Consider the following 18,329-nt stretch of genomic DNA (forward strand, 5'->3'; position numbering starts at 1 on the left):
CTTCCTTGTGGGATGTTTCTTTGTCTCCCTGATGACAGAGGAGTGGTGTGCTTTCCAGATGAAGTCACCAACGTGAGCCACTCCTGCTGACCCACCCGTGGCTGTTTTGTGGCCGGAAAGCCGGTGCTTTATCAGATGGGATGGTCACCAGCTGGTGTCCAACCTGCCCCACTGCCAGTGACATTTGAGTTGGTGGCTTGTGCTATGTCTCTGCTGCAACTCCCTTCACCTCCTGTACAAAGCTTCTCCTTTATGACTAAACTTTTCAGCCCCATAGCTCAGGGCAAAATGTTGCTTTTTCCCAAGGGCCAGACCGTCACTGGATGTCCCCTGAGCCACATCCTGCCAGGATCCTGTAGACCTGGACATTCCTGCACAGCTTTGTTAGTCTCCAGAGGGATGTGCTGTGGAAATGGCTGGGCCATTAGTGGAGAGTGCTGGAGGGCTGTAGGGGCAAAAATACGTGGTGTTCTTCTGGGAAGGAACACGCCCTGCTTCCTGGCCGCTGCTGTCTGCAGGCCTTGTGAGTTCCTGGGAATTGGGCTCTTCCAGAGGCAGCCCCATCTGGGCACTGGGATGGTGGTGCAAGAGGGAGGGTCCCTGGGTGGTACGGTGGGATTTGCACCCGTGGGCACCAGACAGCAGCAATCCCTGCCTGCAGCTGGGCAGGGAGAGGCAGGCAATGCCAGAGCTGTCTCTCAGCTTCCTGCTCTGGCTCCTGGAATCACAGCGCTCTGCTAGGACGGAAACAGGATCCAGGGAGCTTGATCCCCACTCGGTGAGCTGCGCAGAGGCTCGCTGGGCTCCTGCCAGAGCCAGAGGCCATAGGAAAAGGCCTTTCTCCCCACACCCTGTCGCTGGCCAGTTCATGCTTTGGCTGATCCCCCTCCCTGTTTTTTTCCATTCAGGCATCCCGACGCTCATCGTCCTGGACCCCAAGGGAGACGTGATCACGCGGCAGGGCCGGGTGGAGGTGCTGAACGACATCGAGTGCCGCGAGTTCCCCTGGCACCCCAAGCCCGTGCTGGAGCTGACGGACTCCAACGCCGTGCAGCTGAATGAGGGCCCCTGCCTCGTTCTCTTTGTAGGTATGGATGGAGCATCCCTGCTCTGACAGCAGAGCCTGTGCTGGGGAGGGGGGCTGGGCGGCCTGCCGGCTTGGCTAGAGCTGGCCACGGGGCTGGGAACCTGCCTCTGGTGATGACAAGGTCCCTGGGAAGGGATATCACATCCATTTCCATTTTCCATCTCTGTGTGCTCACAGAAAGGCCAGTGGGGGGAGAGAGCTTCCTGTGGCAGCCCCTTAGCCCCTGTCCTGTACCACAGCAGCTCACAGGGGTTTGCCAGAGCCTGCTGTGCCCACGGGGCTCCTGCAGCTCCCACACACCACCCTGGGATGTGGTGGAGCAACGATTGGCAGTGCAGAGGAGCTGTCATAACAAAGGTGTGGTGGTGGCTGTGGCTAGGAATGCTGATGAGGTGTTGGGAGTATGAGAAATACACTGTCACAGCTGGTGGTGGTGGTGGAGATGGGAAAAGCCTTTCTGGAGCAGGGACTTCAGGCACACGTGATGTTGCAGAGGAGTCAGAGGAAGTGTCTGTGCAAGGGATTATAGATCTGTGCTTGAAACCACAGCTCACAGGGCTGTGACAGTCAGAGCAGCCTTTCATGCTCTGCTAGTCCTTGATTTCCCCAATTCCCCTGGCTGTAGGACAGGGCAAGGTTTTTCCCCAGAGTTCCTGTCCTTTCACTGCTAACCCACACATGAAGCTTCCCTGCAGTTAGAAGCAGGCCTAGAGCTAGAGATGGCTCATTCTTCATTGCTTCCCTGCCAGCAATGGACACAATAACTCAGGAAAGGGCATGGCTGGGATGAGCTGTGCTGCAGGCTGAGCCCTGGGTGGGCAGCCCGAGCATGCACACAGCATCCCAGGCAGGGAATTGAGGGGTCCTGGGCTCTTGAGGGGGTGCAGCTGTCCCCTGTGTGCTGTGTGGAGTTTAGGGGTGTGCTGAAGAAGCCCCCCTTGCCTTGCTGGTGTTGTGCCTGGCCCAGGGCAGGGCTCGTGTCCTGCTTCCTCGTGTGCCCTTTGTGAGCAGCACACACTCCTCTGCAGCGCTGATAACATGGCCCTCGCTCCTTTCCTTCTTCCCTTTCAGATTTCCTTTTGACCCTGGTTATTTATTCAGCAGAGCCCAGCAGGGGATGTGAGCACAGAGCCAAAAATCCTCTCCTCACGGAGGAAGGACCGGCTGGCCACGCCAAGCCTGATGGATTGGGGCTGGCGCTGCAGGCCTCTGGAAAGGCTTATTTTTATCTTGCTCTGAGCAAAGTTTTTCTATCACCTTGCTGCAAACAGCTCATCAGGGGAACAGCTGGGGCTCTTGCTCTGTGCTTTTGGGGGTGGATGGTTTTGATGAAACCCACCAGTGATGTGCTGGGGCAGAGATGCAGCTGGTGCTGCAGCAAGGCAGGCACTGGGAATGGGGGCCCCTGGCCAGCTTTGTCCTGCTGGGAGACCCCCCCCCCAGCAGACCAGTGCCTGCATTGCACAGGCAGCAACACCCCCAGGAGAAGGCAGGCTTAGCAAGGGCTGGTGCTGAATAAATCCTGACTGATGTACCTCCTTCCCCAGAGGGGTTAGGGCTGGGTTAGCCAGAGTGTGCAGGGCTGCCTGGAGCGCCGCCAGCAGCTGATGTTTGTAGGAAGAGCAATCCCCGCAGACACCCCACAACTTGCTGTATTTATCACTGCCCTGCATGCAGGACAGACCCTGAAATCCAGTGTGCAGTGTCTCTGGAATCTCCTGCTTTGCTTAGAGAAGCCAGAGAGGAGGACTGGGATGTGTGAAACAAGGACAGAGAGTTTTGCTGGCATGGGCATGGCTTGTCCCAGCTGGGGGCTGGACCTGTTGTGGTTACATCAGGGACCATGAGGGGGAACAAAGGACTCTCTTCTGCCTTCTTCCTTTAGTGTCTAAAAGTTGTCCCTGAATTGGAATCTTTTAATCTCCATGCTTCCCAAGGACACAAACTCTCCTCTTTCCAGCTCACTATTTGAACTTCAGTGGTGGCTGGTGTTTGATTGATGCTGCCATCTCTTTCTGCCCTACCTCTGTCAAATCAAAGCTGCCTTCACAGCTCTGAGACTGGAGCAGTAAAGCTGCAGCTCAGCCATCCTGAGGCAGAGGGATGGTGCGTGGCGGGCAGGGGTGGCAGCAGCCTCAGATCAGCAACTTTGTTTGGTCTTCAAAACATGCTCAAACCACAAAGCAGCTTTTTGTGTGCCTGTTTGTCCCTGCACATGACCAACAGCACCAGGGAGCGAGCAGTGGAGTATTTGGGGAGCAGGAGTTGCTCTTCTGTTCGGTGTTTCCCTGTAGTGCATTTCAGCTGCTCCCTGATTGCTCCAGAGCTGTGTGTGCCTTTGAAGTCCGTGCGGCGCATCCGGGCTCCGGCTTCCTGCATGGTGCTGCTGTGGGACAGAGCTGCCAGCGCCCAGCCCGTTTGCATCCTTTGATCCTAACTTCTTTTTTTTTGCCTTGCCTCTTTTTGTTTTGTCTCCACAACCCCGTGCCCTGCAGATTCAGAGGATGACGGGGAGTCGGAGGCGGCGAAACAACTGATTCAGCCCATAGCTGAAAAAATCATAGCCAAGTACAAAGCCAAAGAGGAGGAGGCACCGTTGCTCTTCTTCGTGGCGGGTGAGGTAAGTGAGAGGAGAGCACAGGGCTGTGTTCTGCTGGGTATGGGGACTGAGCTGAGTTGGGTACTGCTGTTGTTGTTGTTCTTGGGGTAAACTGAGGCACGGAGCTACTGCAGCTGTCAGGCAGCACAGAGCAAAGCCAGACTTGAGGCCTGGCTCAGTCTGTGCTCTCCTTGCTGGGTATTACTTCTAGCAAAGGGTTTGCTCAGAGATGCTCCTGAAGGTAGGAGAGGGACAGGCAGAGTGGGGCAGTGGGAGGGAGTGGGCTGCTGCCTGCTCAACCCTGAGGCTGTGCAGGCAGGAAGGTGACTGGGCAGGGGAAGAAGAGCAGGGTTTGAGTTTCAGCCTGGCCCAGCCAGTGAAATGTCAGCTGTTTCCCTGAGCTGACCATGTTTTTCTTGGCTGAGATGTTATTTGAGGCATGTGCAGTGCTCCAAGTCAAAGATCCGCTGGAGAGAATGTGAAACGGGAAAACTGGAGGACTTCTGACCTCCCTTTCCCCTGCACAGACACTTTGTCCTGCTGCAGTCTGGCAAACGAAGGTTTTGTGTCAAAAAACCTCCCAGCACCCCCAGGCCTGCAGTTCCCCTCCCCACATCAGTGCTCAGGGCCTGGGCAGGTGGCAGCCGCTGCGCCTGCTCCGTCCCCGCACGCCCACGTCACAGCCGCAGTGTTCCATGCGCGGAGCCCTCCGGAGCCGCCCTGCGACAAAAGGGTCCCCACTGCCACACCCAGGCCCCCCCAGCCAGACAGGCCCCCCACTGCCACCTCCCACAGCCCCGGTGGCCCCCTCCGTGCAGCCGCTCCCTCTCCCAGCACCGTAACGGGTCTCTGAGCATCCCAGCTCAGCCCCGCACCCTTGAATAAGTCCCTTGTTGGAAAGGGCTATTTTGGGAGGGTCCTGGACCTTCCCCCCTCCCCCAGAGCCTGCGAAGCGTTTTCCTCCCGCTCGCCGGCTGTAGCTGAAACATTGCTGCTATTCATGCAGCTCCCGACGGCCCTGCGGCGGCCGGCCCGAAGAATGGGGAGCGTCCGGCACATCCCATTCATCCGTCACCTCAATAGCCGGGAGCGCTGGCCCCGGGGCTCCGCTGGCCCCCACGCACAAAGCAGCCCGGCCGTGGCCGGAGCAGGCGCCTCCCATTGCTCTCCCAGCACCGTCTGGACCGATTTTGCATTGATTAAAAATATTCCTTGGTGCCTTTGTAAATAAAGGACGAGGCGTCCCGACACCTGGGTGGGGGGCGGCCGAGGCGACGAGCCCAGCCCTGCTGGCCCTTCCAGCCACGTGGTCCAGCTGCGCCAGAAACCCCTGCAAAGGAAGGGGAGGCGCGACCGGAGCTCCCCAGCGCTGCCGCCACGCGCTGCAGAGCCCCGGCCGCCAACCAGGTGGATGGATTCCATTCCTGCCCCTCGGAAGGGGCGCGCAGGAACGCCCCGCTGCGGGTGCGGCGCATTGTGGGCTTGGTGATGAATCGCGCCAGTGCCGGCTCTTTGCATCCCACAGCCTTGGGAGGGATAAATCATTGCTTTTGCCCAGAGCTGAGCCGTGCCTGGGCGAGGGGAGGGCAGCCCTCTCCTCCTGCGAGCAGCCTGCTGCTCCTGTGTGTGCCCAGACACTGGGACCTGCTGGTGGGATCTCATTGTTGGCTCAAAGCACAAGTCTTCATCCCTTTCCTGTTCTTTGCTTTGTTCTGGGTGTGCGCTTGGGTCCCTTTGGTATCCACCCTTGGTGAGCACTGAGGCCGTGGCAGAGAGCTGGCAGTCCCCGCACTGAGCACTTGTCCCCAGTTCCTTGAGCTGTGGATGTCCCAGGGGCTCTGGGGTGGCTGGGGCAGCAGGTCGGTCTGGAAGCAGTGCCTCTGGGTTGGAGGAGTGTATGTCCCATTCCAGCCTGGGATAAACCAACCCAGTTTGGTTGTGACACAAACCACGAGCAGAGCAGGCACCAAGATGGCTGTTGCCTGCTATGCTGGTGGTACTGCAGTGCTGGTGCAAAGCCCAGCCTCTTGGGATATACTGTGGCAGCAGCAAACTGCTCCTGCTGTCCTGGCTCTGCTGTTGACTCCTCTGTCCTTCTCCTTTTGGCCTCCAGGACGACATGACCGACTCCCTGCGGGATTACACCAACCTGCCCGAGGCTGCACCCCTGCTCACCATCCTGGACATGTCGGCCCGGGCCAAGTACGTGATGGATGTGGAGGAGATCACGCCCGAAATCGTGGAAGCCTTTGTCAGCGACTTTCTAGCAGACAAGCTAAAACCCGAGCCCATCTAAGGGGCCCCCGCGCCAACAGACGTTATTTAAAACTAGGTCTCTCTTCCGCCGCTTGTGGATTCTCCAGCGTGTCCTCACGCCCGACCCAGTATCCAACCTTCTTGTGGTGCCTTGTTTTACGCAGTGAATCCTCCTCCTAAGCAAACTCCATGAGATGCACTTTCAGCAGGGAGTTGTTGGCGTTTGGAGACTTCGCTTGTGCTTCATGGTGATATAATCTCTAATAACCAGGCCAGAACTGTTACCGTATCGTTATTTTATACGTGGCACTAGCTAGCAGGCAAATCTTTTTGCATGGTGTTCTTCCCAACGTATGCATCAGGCAGTGGGTGGGGTTCTTGGGGCTCTTTTCTTTCTCCTCCCCCCCCTTCTTTCCTTTCTCACCACCTCTGCTGACTAAATGACTTCCAGGAAGCAATAAGGAAACTGTCCCCATCACCCCTGGCCAGTTCTTTCTCTCCCACGAAAGTGCCCTGACAAGGCCAAGACAAAGTCTTAACTGCTGACAACCTCTGAAAGACCACGGCACAGCCAAGCTCTTCCTCCTGGGGGTGACACCTTCCCTTGTGGGTTTCCCACCCCCCACTCCAAGCACCGACAGCCTTAGGCAGCGCTGGCTGTTGTGTCAGGGTCCATCCCCCTGCCATGGGTGGGTATTCCCTCTGTTCCTCCCACTCTGAGCCAGGAGGAGGATCACCACCGGGCTGCCCTCACCTCTTGTCTCTCTTCTTTGTGCTCTCCCTGTCCCCTCTCGTCCTTCTCTCTGGTATGAATTGTCCTCTCCCCTCTGTGTTAGTTGATTGAGCTGTTTTTTGTAAGTGTGTCCCAAACTCAACGTTAATGGTGCTGTTCTTTAAAAAAAATAACCAAAAAAAGACCCAACAAACCCTCCCAAACCCTAAGAAAAAAACCCTCCCTCCCTAACCCAAGCAGCACAGCCGAGCCCTTGAAAAGTGACATTGTAAAAACTGTACATGGTGATTGGAACTTTGTAATAAAACTGTTACAATGACCTCGATTGCTGCGTCCTGCTGTCAGGGAGGAAACCTGTGCCGGGAAGAGGAGCCCACAGCCTGATCCCAGGGATAGGTGGCTCCTGGGATTGTGTGTTCCCCCTGGGCTCCCACAGCCCCTGCCTGTGCCTGCTTTGCTGGCATTGGTTGGAGCTCCCCAGGAGGGAGGGAGCCCTTTGGCAGCCACTGGGGCGTTCCCAGCCTGAATAGCGCGTGTTGTGCAAGCCACCGCTTCTCCCTTTCAGCTCATTAGTCAGCCATGGCAGGATTATGGCCTCCCTTTTATCCTGCTGCAGCTTCCCACCCTGCCAGGAGCTGGGAACGGCCGCCAGCTCGGCCTGTGTTTTGCACGTTTCAGGGGTTCCCGTGTTCAGCAGTGATGAACTGACTGGGGAGCAGCTCCAGGAGCAGCCCAGCGCCTCCCAGCAGCCTGTGGTCAGGAGTGCTGGAGCTTGGACACCCCACACCACGGCCACGGCAGGGTTGGAGTGATTGCTGGAGCACAGGATTTGGGTAAACACAGGCAGGACCCATTCAGGTAGCAGCAATCTGGTCTTTGTGACCCAAAACCACAGCCAGCAGCCAGGCTGGGAAGGACAAGTGCTGTCAGCAGCAGCCTGGCTGGGCCAACACAGACCAGGGATCTGAGGTCTCCATGGATCTCCTGGATGAAAGGGCTGGAGCAGCAGGGAACAGCTGAGGTGAGGCCAGGGCTGCTCCCCGTCCTTTCCCTTCCTTTCTCTCTAGCATCACCGTGTGGCCACCACATCCACTGGGAGCCACACACTCATCCCAGCACTCTCCAGCCTTAAATACTCATTTACTACAAACCAAACAGCCCGAGCTGCTCTTTTATTAACCCTCAAAGAACTAAAGGCAAGAGGCGCTCCTTCAGCAAACGGTTCAGCCTGGCACAGGCAACTTCTGCCTGCCATCCTCCTGCTTGTGCCGCCACAGCAGCTGCCTCTTGCCCTCGAACAGCAGGATGCCAGCAGCAACAGCAGAGTTCAGGCTGTCCACGCCTGGCACCACGGGAATGAGCAGTCTCTTCCCCCCCGTGCTGGCTGCCAGCCCCAGCGCGGCCGGGCTCAGGCCGTGGGTCTCCCCTCCGATCACCACGGCCACCGGAGCCCGTGCCCAGTCCTCGTAGTAATGCTGTGCAGCCAGCCCTGGGATTGCTGCTCCCTCCTCATCCCCGTGCTCGGGAGCAGCCTTGGCGCTGGATTTCACGGGAGCTTTTGGGCTGGCAGGAGCAGAGGCAGCCCTGCCAGCCCCTCTGGGCACGGGTGTGCTCCCGGCCGGAGCGTCGGGGTCGTTGTTGTCGGCCACGCAGACCTGGATGCCAGCAGGGAGGTTGGCAGGAACAGATTCCCAGTCCAGGCTGGCGATGATGGGCACACGGAAATGAGCCCCCATGCCTGCACGGAGCACCTTTGGCTCCCATGGATCCACACAGCCTGGGAAGGAACGGGGAGAAACAGTGACAGCACAGGGATCCCCACAAAGATGGGATTCAGAGCCACAGCCAACCATACCAGCCACTCCTTACGAACTCTAGGGAACATCTTCAAGCACCTCATTCCCTGCCTTACCCCCAGGCTACTCAAACTTTTCTCTTACCTTTGGTGAGCAGCACTTTCTCACAGCCTGCTCCTGCTGCAGATCTCAGAATAGTCCCCAGGTTTCCTGGATCTCGGATGTTGTCACAGATGAGGAGCAGTGGCAGGGAGCTGGCGAGCTGAGCTGCAGGGTAGGACATCTTGGCAGGGTCAGGCTTGGAAAAAATGCCTGAGGAAATGAAGTGTGACAGGTTTATGAGTGACCCACCCCCAGGAGAGGCCTGCTCTGAAAGAGCTGGCCCAGATTTCACTAAAGATGTGCTGGAGGAAGTGTTGGGAAAAGCATCACCTAAAGGAAGTGTGAGCAGAGTTTGTCACTTGGCAAGGAAAACTTATTTTCCAGCAGTGCTATGTCGAGGGAAAGATTATTAAGAGAGTCATTATCCTAAATATGAAAAGCTTCCCTTTGGGTGGTGTTGCAACTGTTTCAGAGGTAACTTACCAAGAAGCCCCTGAGGAGTCACGAGGTCAGACCAGGTCTTAATGTCTTCAAATTTCACCTTAACCAAGCTGGCTCGTTTTATCTCTGCCTCAGGCAGCAGCTTCAGGTGCCCCACGGTGCTGAAGAAGAGTGTCTGTGGCACAGCCCCTGCCTCCAGTGCATCCTTGATCAGCCTGTGCCCCTCCAGCAGAACCTTCCCGTGATTATCTCGAAACTTCTTGGACTTGGCGATAGTCACCACTTTTCTGTGGAGGAGTTATTCAGAGAACGTGGCTGTGATGCTCACAGCACCTTCAGTCTGACCTTCACCAGCCCCTGAGAGCTTCTCTGGCAGGTCACAGAGGTGATCTGAGGGATGGAGCACCTGTCCTAGGAGGAGAGGCTGGGCAAGGTGGCTCTGGGGTGAGCTTAGAGCACCTTTCAGCGCCTGAAGGAGAGCTGGTGAAGGACTTCGACAAGGGCCTGGAGTGCCAGGACAACGGGGAATGGCTTTAAACTGCCAGAGGGCAGGATTAGATGGGATATTGGGAAGGAACACCCTGTGAGGGAGGTGAGGCCCTGGCACCGGTTATCCAGAGCAGCTGTGGCTGCCCCTGGATCCCTGCAAGTGCCCAAGACAAGTGGATGATGCTTGGACAACCTGGTCTGGCAGAAGGTGTCCCTGCCCACGGTAGGGGGTGGAACGGGACGGGCTTTAATCTCCCTTCGAACGTTTAATCTCCCTTCGAACCCCTCCCGGTTGAAATCCTCCCGGTACCTTCAGCCCGGCGTGTGTCAGTCTCCCCCCCTTCCTCCCTCCCGTCCCGCGGGGGTTCTGAGGGGCAGCACGGCCGGGCCCCGCTCCCCGCGCTCACCCCAGCCTGCGGTCCCCGGGCGCCGCCTTCTCGTACCACGGCCCCGGCGCGGCCGCGCTGCGCTCCGCGGCGGGCGGCGGCGGCTCCGCGGGGCTCCGCGGGCGCTCCGGGGGGCTGTGCGGCTGCAGCACCCGCACGGGGCTCCGCCGCAGCGCCCGCACCCCGCGCCGCCCGCCCGGCTCCGCCCGCGGCCCGCGGGGCCTCAGCAGCGCCCGCCACGCGCGGCCCAGCGCCGCCATGGCGCGGCGGCACCGCCCCGTGACGTCAGCGCGACGCCGCGAGTCCGTGACGTCACGGCCGCCGGCATGGCCGCCCGCAGGGCGCTGCACTTCGTCTTCAAAGTGGGAGACCGGGCCCGCACGGCGCGGTTCTACCGGGAGCTGCTGGGCATGAGGGTGAGCGCGGCACGGCGGGGCTCGGGGGGCGGCGGCTGCGGCCGGGAACGGGCGGCTCTGCGCCCTCCGTGTCCCCGGGGCGCGGCCCGGGACGGGGACGGGGATGGGATGGGGATGGGATGGGATTGGGATTGGGATGGGAATAGGGACGGAATGGAAATGGGGATGGGAATGGGAACGGGGATGGGATGGGGACGGGAATGGGAATGGAATGGGAATGGGGACGGGATGGTGATGGGATGGGAATGGGAATGGGAATGGAGACAGGGACAGGAATGGGAATGGGGATGGGAATGGGATGGAATAGGAATGGGAACGGGGATGGGGACGGGATGGCAATGGAATGGGGATGGGGATGGGACGGGATGGGGATGGAATGGGGACGGGATGGGGATGGAATGGGGATGGGATGGGGATGGGAATGGGGACGGGATGGAATGGGGATGGGATGGGGACGGGATGGGGACGGGATGGGAATGAAATGGGAATGGGGATAGAATGGGGACGGGATGGGGATGGAATGGGGATGGGATGGGGATGGGAATGGGGACGGGATGGGGATGGGATGGGGATGGGATGGGGACGGGATGAGAATGAAATGGGAATGGGGATAGAATGGGGACGGGATGGGGATGGGATGGGAGCCGTTTCCTGCCCGCGCTGGCCCCGTTCCCGCCCGCTTCCCCGGGCCTAGGGAAGGCGTTCTGGCCTGGAGCCGGGGATGCTCGAGGGGATCCCCTGCCAAGCCGGAGCTGCTGTGGCTCCGCAGGTGCTGCGGCACGAGGAGTTCGAGGAGGGCTGCAAGGCCACCTGCAACGGGTGAGTGCCCGGTACAGCTGTTGTTACTCGCAGTAAAACGAGGGCTGTGTTCTTTCCTGTTGAATTGCTTCCCTTGGAACCTACAGCCCCCCACTCTGTGTAAGTGTGGTGCTTACATTGGACATGAATACCACACCTATAGGTTGATACTTAATTATTTCTCAGCTTACCAGGAATTTCTCAGCTTATCAGGAATCCAGTTCCACTGATTGTTTATATAAGCGTGGCACTATCAAGGGTCTTGAGTTAAAAATCCCTCCCTGGTAGCCACAAAGGTTTTTGTAAAGAAAAAGAAATGAAAAAAAAAAAGAAGAAAGAGGAACGCATTTCGTTGTGAAGTGGAAGGAATCTTACAGTTTGGTGCCCTTTCCTACTTAGCAATAAGGAAGTGATTATGTAATTGCAGCTAATGAGCAGCCTGTGCTCTTAAAGCACGAGCTGTTAATGAGGTGGAATTGCTTTTATGGTATGAACGACAGCCCGGGGTCAAATCCACCACCATCTCACTCTAGAAATGCAACCCCTCCTTGGAACACAAACACTTGCAGTTCTTGGTGGTTCATTTGAATACTAATGACATTAAAATATGGGTAATATGGATATTCCAGCCCTTATGATGGAAAATGGAGCAAGACCATGGTGGGCTATGGACCAGAGGACAATCACTTTGTGGCAGAGCTGACTTACAATTATGGCATTGGAGAATATCGCCTGGGCAACGACTTCCTGGTGAGTTCCACTCCAAGCAGCCAACCCTTCTCATGATAAGCTGATTTACTTTAATAATTAGGAGTTCATTTGTCACAGCTGCTTTTTTTTTTTTTTTTTTTTTTAATGCTGTTGAGTCCCTTAAACACTTCAGTGTTGCTTTTGTGGTTGTCTCTGAGTTGGAAGAGCAGGAACCAGAGCAGATTTGTGCTCACTTAAAGGTGCAGAAAACATTTCTGGAGCTCTGCCTCTGCTCTGTGTGTAGGACAGCTGGTGTTTGCTGCCAGATCCACCATGGGGTGCTGAGCTAGGAAGGACTTGCTGCAGGAAAACACTCTTATATTTATTATTTTGATAATATTTTTTGTGATTCAGTGGCTGGCAGCAGATGGAGATCTCGTGTTTCCTGTGTGGAAGCAGGTGATGTGTCTGCATCCACCCCATGGATTCTGTTGTGTCCTCTCTAGGGCATCACTCTGGTGTCCAGCCAGGCTGTGAGCAATGCCAGGAAGATGGGGTGGCCCCTCAAAGAAGTCACCTCTGGTGTCTTTGAAGCTGAAGCCCCAGGAGGATACAAATTCTACCTGGAAGACAAGGAACAGCCCAAGCAAGGTGAAATATTTACCCCTACTGGTGTTCAGCAGAGGTTTTACCAGTGGGGTATCAGAGTGTGTTTACTTTGATGGCATTTTGTAAAACAGAACACTTTTAAAATAATTTCTCTGTTACTTCTCAAGAATATTAATGACATTAACTGTGGGTTTAAAGCTATAATATGTCTGTAGCTAATTTGAAATTATTGCAATCCTCAAGATCCCGTGTGGAAGGTAACCCTGGGCGTCTCAAACCTGCAGAAGTCTGTGAGCTACTGGTCTGGTTTGCTTGGGATGAAAATCTATGAGAAGGATGAGGAGAAACAAAGGGCTTTGCTGGGCTACGCTGATAACCAGGTCAGTCCTTGGGGAAAAAAAAAATCACCAATTTCCTGAGAACACAGTCTTGAATGGAAAAAAAAGTTCTTAATTAGAGCAACTGTGCCCTTAATGATGAGTGTTTTAATTGAAGCTGTATACACCCGGCTGTGCTTTTTTTTTAAAAAAAAAAAAGCTGTGGTTTGCTCTGGCTTGGTGGGGAAGGCGTGGATGGGGGATTTTGGTTTTTTTTCCCTGTCCCAGTGCAAGCTGGAGCTGAAGGCTGTTGGAGGGGCGGTGGATCACGGGACGGCGTTCGGCCGCATCGCCTTCTCCTGTGCCAAGGAAGAGGTAACAGCCCCCCTTCCCTTACCCCCCCCCAGCTGGGGAAGGCAGTTTTTGGTGTTAAAACAACCCTGAGCAGACAGTTTATCTCTTTGGCAGCGAGGTGATTTGGGTTTGTTTTCTGCTTTCAGCTGCCAAGCATTGAAGCCCTGATGAAAAAGGAGGATCAGAAGATTCTGACCCCCCTGGTCAGCTTGGACACGCCTGGCAAAGCCACGGTGCAAGTGGTAATTCTGGCTGATCCTGTGAGTACAGCTGGGAACAGTGGTTAAATTGGGTTTAAATTTCCCCTCGCCATTGGTTATAACTGAGCTGCTTCCTTTCAGGATGGCCATGAAATCTGTTTTGTGGGGGATGAGGCGTTCAGAGAGCTCTCCCGGGTGGACCCTGATGGTGACAAGCTGTTGGATGATGTAAGTGGCTGCACATTCATTTCCTTCCTGATTAGAGATACCTGTAAAATCCAATTTTTGTTCCATGCTGAGTTTTTTTTTTTCCTAGAAGCAAATTCCCCAGGCTTGGTAAGGAAAATAAATCAGTTTTCAAAGCTCACTTGGTGCCCTGGGTGGAGCTGTCCAGCCTCACTCTTGGGGCACGGTCACTTTGTTTGCTGTGGCAGAGAACATTGGTTTTCAGTGTCAGTTCTCCTTACTAGTGGCTAAAAAATGATTTATCCCTCCAGAGAGCTTTCCTCCTGTTCTGACCACACTCCCCCTTGTCTTTGTGCAGGCCATGGCTGCAGACAGCAGTGACAAGTGGTTTGCTGAGCACAACATGAAGAAGGTTTCAGCTTAGCTGGAGGAATGGACTGTGCTGCTCCTCTGTGCCTTGGAGCTCTTCCAGGAAAATGCCACTCCTGGTTGAAGTGCTGCCTTCCCAATCAGAGGGTGCTGGGATGTCCCGTGGTGGGTTTTTTTTTTTTGGGGGGGGGGTTGATTTAAGCTGATGCCTCTGGCCTGCTGCTCTCTCCCTTTCTCATCTCCTCCTTCCAAAAAACTGGGGCTGTGCAGCAAAGGAGCAGCTGAGCCCTTGGCCTCAAAACCAGGGATCATCAGTCAAGAGAACATCACATTTCTGTGTTGCTGTTATACTTGAAAGAAAGGTGACTAGCTACGTTATTTTCTGATTAATTAATTTCCTGATTAATTTGCTTTAGCTGTCCTTCATTTGCAGGCTAGAGAGGAGATTTTGAGGAAGCTGTGGCTACTCCCCCTCTCCAGTGGGGTGCATCCCTTTACTGGGAGCAAAGAAATGATCTTGCCAAAATCTGTGAATACTCCAGTGCTTGTTTTCATTCCAAGGTGTTTCCCCAGCTTCCAAGGGGAAATGTTCACTCGGGAAACCCGTGGTGTGTTCCTCACTGGGATCCTGCTGCTGATGGGGTGGTTTCCAGTCTTCCTCCAGGAGATTTCCACCTTCCAGGAGGGAGCTGAGGCTGTGCTTTGGGGTTTGTAGCTGCACTGTCTGCTGAGGTGCCGGGGGGGGAAGCTTGAAGTAAGTTTTGCAGTTAGTTTTTGGTGAGAAGCTGCCTTTGGAAATAACAGTTCAGGGTTTATTCCGTTGGAAGGAAGTCACTCTGCTTTTGCTGGGAATACCGGGAGTCATTCCTGGCATTGCTTGTGCCAGGTGTGCTGCCTGACTGCTCATTTTCTTGATGAGAACCTTAAATAAAATACCTTAAATCGGGTTTTCATCGTGAAACTGGAATGGGTTTCATGGAGAAGATCGGGCAGCGTTGGCACTTCTGAGCTGGAACGGGAACAATTCCTCGCTGCGATTTTTGCCCGAGCTTTCCAATTCAGCTTTAATGACGGTTTTGAATCCTCTTCGTCAAATTAAACACGTTGATACCGGAGCACGGCATTTAATGAGTTAATTAATTAATTAATTAATTAATCCAGCCCGCCTCCGCGCCGCCAGGGGGCGCTGCGGCGGGGGGAGCGGCTGTCGGCGTGACGTCAGCGCGCCGCCGGCGTGACGTCAGCGGCGGCGCCGCCATGGAGCCGGCGGAGCGCGGGGCCGCGATGGCGCCGGGCTGTCCCGGCGGGCCCTGGGCCGTGGGCGAGGAGACGGCGATCCTGCACGGCGGCTTCCTGCTGGCCGCCCGCCTGCTGCAGCCGCGGCCGCTGCGGGAGCTGCGCAAAGCCGACTGGCCCCGCGCGGGGGTGCCCATCACCGACGCGCTGCGCGAGATCGGCGAGCGCTGCCCCTCGCCCATGGGCCTGTGGAAGAAGGAGGCCGTGGCCATCGTCTGGGCCAAAATCCTGCTGCCGGCCCCCCCCGCCGCCGCGGCGCTGGAGTGGGGCTGGAAGGACGACGGGTTCTTCTCGGTGGGCGCGATGATCCCCGATGTCAACCACACCGCCCTCTTCGAGCTGGTCAAGGCGCTGGGCGTGCCCCGGCTCTTCGTGCGGCTGCTGCTGGCGCTGCCCCCGGCTGCGTGCCGGGGACAGCTGCAGAGCTTGGTGGAGTACATCTCCAGCGAGACGTCCCCGTCGGACATCAGCTTCTTCTTGGACGTGTGGTGGGAGGTGCTGAAGCACAGGGAGGGACAGGAGGACGCCACGGTGTCGGCGTTCAGCGCTCTCATCCATCAGCACGGCGGGGAGTCCTCCCTGGAGGACGGCCTGCAGCCCCCAAAGAGGTTCAAGGGTGACCCTGGGAGCGCCCCAGCTGCCCCCGGGCTGCCCGCGGTGCTGCTGGAGGGGTTGAAGCAGATCCGAGGCGGCATCGCCCAGCCCCGCCTGAGGTGCTACGCCCTGGCCAACCTGGCCGAGCTGTGCCTGTCCTCGGGGCTGGGCCCAGGGGACAGCCCCCTGCCCATCGCAGAGCACCTGGCCAAGGTCGGTGCCGTGGTCAGCCTCTGGAGCAGCGACACGGAGAGCCGGTACCACCCCTGCGGGCTGGGAGAGAAGGTGAGGGAGGCAGAGAGGAGCGTGAGCCGCCTGTGCCTGGCCAGACCCTCTCGTGAGGAGCTCTTTGGCGGCTTGGACTTGCTCTGCAGCTTGTTGCAGGCCTGGGGAGAGGAGCTGCAGGACGCTCTGAGGGGATGTGAGGAGCTTTGCTTCGAGAGCTACCGGCTCCTGGACGCTCTGAGCAGCCTTGGGAAGAACCTGGATTTCCTCTCGGAGACCAGAGACCTGGGGGAGGGCGAGACACGGGTGGTGTCAGAGCTGACACAGCTCACCCAGGACTTCCTCAGGGACACCAGTGCTGTCCTGAAGGATTTGGACACCAGCCTCGTGTCTTCAGTTGCCATGGCAATCATCGCACAAAGGCTGGACCGCCATGTGGACACCTGCTCTGTTTTTGCATCTGAAAAGACCTGGGCATTTTCAAAGGCCTGGGTTGAGTGCCTGGTGACAAACAAAGCTCTGTTCCAGACCCCTGAGCTAGTTTTGAAACTGCTGGAGACGCTGGTGAACTTTGCCACGTCCCACCATGACCAGGAGGCCCAAGAGCTGCAGATGCAAGTGGCCAAAGCCATCGTGGAGTGTTACACTGAGCTTTCGTTGAGTGACAAAAACAAAGTGATCTCGGGTGTCCTGGCGTCCTGGGGTGGCCCAGGTCTGTCCCAGAACGTGCAGGTTGTCAGGGAGGGGTTCCAGGAGGACCTGAATGTGACTTTGAACCAGATCACAGAGAGTGTGTCTGATGAAGGCCTGGCCAGGGCTGTGGCTTCCGTGGCCAGGCTGGCACTGCTGTCCCCCGAGGCCACAGTGAAGCAGGTTTGTCATCTCGCTGTGGTCAACCTCGGAGCACACCAGTTCCTCGCCCAAATCCTCTACTCCTTCCCAGCACTGAGCTTTGTGGAGAGCCACGAGGATGCAGGCAGGCCACGCAGCCTGGTGGTGAGGTGCCTGGAGGAGGCAGTGTGGGGGAAGCTTTCCACGGCGAGGGAGGAGGAGCAATTCCTTCAGTTCCTGGCCTTTCTCATGCAGCCAGGCTCAGCCACCCCACTTGTGTCACCTGCAGAAGTGACCAAAGCCTTTGTCCTTCCCTGTTTAAAGTCAGACTCTGCTCAGATTGAGCTGAGCCTGCAGATCCTCAGTAAGGTTTTGGGAATACCATCCTGCTCAGGAGAGCACTGGATTAAATCCTGCCACCCATTCCCACTTCTCCTCAGCCTCTGCAAACTCCTGGATGGTTACACCAAGTACTGGCATCAGCCTAGGGAGCAGCTCTTCCCTTCCCTGGAGACCAAAGACCTGATTCTGAACATCCTCTGCCAGCTGTGCGAGCTGGTGGCACCAGAGACCGTGCCCTCCTCGGAGCTGTGGGTGCAGTCGCTGGCCTGGCTCCACAGGAAGGTGGCATCACTGGACTGGACCGTGGGGCTCCGTCTGAAGAAGCTTTATGGGGACCACTTCAAGAACGAGGTCCCAGCGACGCTGTTCGAGATCTGCAGGCTCCCTGAGGACGAGTGGACATCGCAGTCCTGGCCGGCCTACGGGCCGGGCAGCGGGCTGCTGGCCTGGATGGAGTGCTGCTGCGTGTCCCCAGCGCTCAGGGACACCATGCTGGCGCTGCTCTCCGTCAACGTGGACAACCCCAAAGAGGTGAATCTCTTCAGCAAAGGCTTCCTGGTGGCCCTCATCCAGGTGCTGCCCTGGTGCAGCCCCGGCGAGTGGAGGAGGCTGGTGCCCGTGGTGGAGCAGCTGCTGCAGAGGCAGGTGCTGCACGTGCCCTACACGCTGGAGTACGTGCAGCACATGCCCCTGCTCAACCTGCGCCCCTTCGCCTGCCACCTGCAGCTCTCCGTGCTCTTCCTGCGGGGCTTCCAGCTCCTCTGCAGCTCCAGCTGCTCCACCTGGCTGCCACCAGAGGCCTGGCTGCACGTGGTGCAGCTGTACTGCGCCAGCCTGACCGACCTGCTGGCCTCCCTCAAGGCCGCGGCGGGGGCTGCAGCTCAGCCCTGCGCGCAGGAGGTGTCCTTCACCTGCATCCAGCTCTTCTGCCACCTGCTGCACGTGGCTGCCATGCTGCCCGCCGGGGGCTGTGAGGAGCCGCTGCTGGTGGTGGCCCTGGAGGTGCTGTCGCAGTACGAGGCGTCCAGCAAGGCCGACGGGTCGCCCTGCGCCGCGCTGCGCAGAGCCAACGAGGGGCACTTCCTGCAGTCCGTCACGGACAGCCTGCGGCACGAGGAGCTGCGCAGCACCCTCCTGCAGAAGCTCAGCAAGCTGGGAGCACGCTCAGAGCACTGATCTGTAATAAACCCTTATTTTTCTCTTTTGAGTTTAT

At 57.2% G+C, this 18,329-nt stretch overlaps 4 protein-coding genes across 5 annotated transcripts in view; 3 read left to right on the forward strand and 1 right to left on the reverse strand.

Annotated features, from left to right (window-relative positions):
* The window catches only part of NXN (nucleoredoxin), a 46,875-nt gene extending 39,875 nt beyond the window's left edge, over positions 1-7,000 (forward strand). The window contains exons 6-9 of one of the 2 annotated variants that reach the window (XM_053961518.1): positions 909-1,088; positions 3,583-3,707; positions 5,800-5,888; positions 6,019-7,000. In XM_053961518.1, the coding sequence (XP_053817493.1) occupies positions 909-1,088; positions 3,583-3,707; positions 5,800-5,888; positions 6,019-6,109 (485 nt within the window). In that variant the 3' untranslated portion in view covers positions 6,110-7,000. The other variant, XM_053961517.1, reaches the window with a different exon arrangement.
* An 811-nt stretch (positions 7,001-7,811) lies between these two features.
* Positions 7,812-9,145, reverse strand: MRM3 (mitochondrial rRNA methyltransferase 3). Its single transcript, XM_053961268.1, has 4 exons — positions 9,057-9,145; positions 8,904-8,962; positions 8,616-8,783; positions 7,812-8,452 (listed from the first exon to the last, which is right to left on the reverse strand). Exons 3-4 carry the CDS (start codon positions 8,752-8,754, stop codon positions 7,899-7,901), a joined length of 693 nt encoding a protein of 230 aa, XP_053817243.1. The 5' UTR covers positions 8,755-8,783; positions 8,904-8,962; positions 9,057-9,145; the 3' UTR covers positions 7,812-7,898.
* A 1,041-nt stretch (positions 9,146-10,186) lies between these two features.
* On the forward strand, positions 10,187-14,943 carry GLOD4 (glyoxalase domain containing 4). Its single transcript, XM_053961104.1, has 9 exons — positions 10,187-10,305; positions 11,075-11,124; positions 11,733-11,853; positions 12,300-12,444; positions 12,646-12,782; positions 13,008-13,094; positions 13,220-13,333; positions 13,415-13,501; positions 13,818-14,943. Exons 1-9 carry the CDS (start codon positions 10,216-10,218, stop codon positions 13,881-13,883), a joined length of 897 nt encoding a protein of 298 aa, XP_053817079.1. The 5' UTR covers positions 10,187-10,215; the 3' UTR covers positions 13,884-14,943.
* Positions 14,944-15,032: 89 nt separating this feature from the next.
* On the forward strand, positions 15,033-18,293 carry GEMIN4 (gem nuclear organelle associated protein 4). Its single transcript, XM_053961103.1, has one exon. The coding sequence runs from the start codon at positions 15,086-15,088 to the stop codon at positions 18,290-18,292; it is 3,207 nt and encodes a 1,068-aa protein (XP_053817078.1). The 5' UTR covers positions 15,033-15,085; the 3' UTR covers position 18,293.
* Positions 18,294-18,329: the final 36 nt, after the last annotated feature.

This window comes from Vidua chalybeata, chromosome 20, assembly GCF_026979565.1.
Source record: "Vidua chalybeata isolate OUT-0048 chromosome 20, bVidCha1 merged haplotype, whole genome shotgun sequence".
Classification (NCBI taxonomy): Eukaryota; Metazoa; Chordata; class Aves; order Passeriformes; family Viduidae; genus Vidua; species Vidua chalybeata.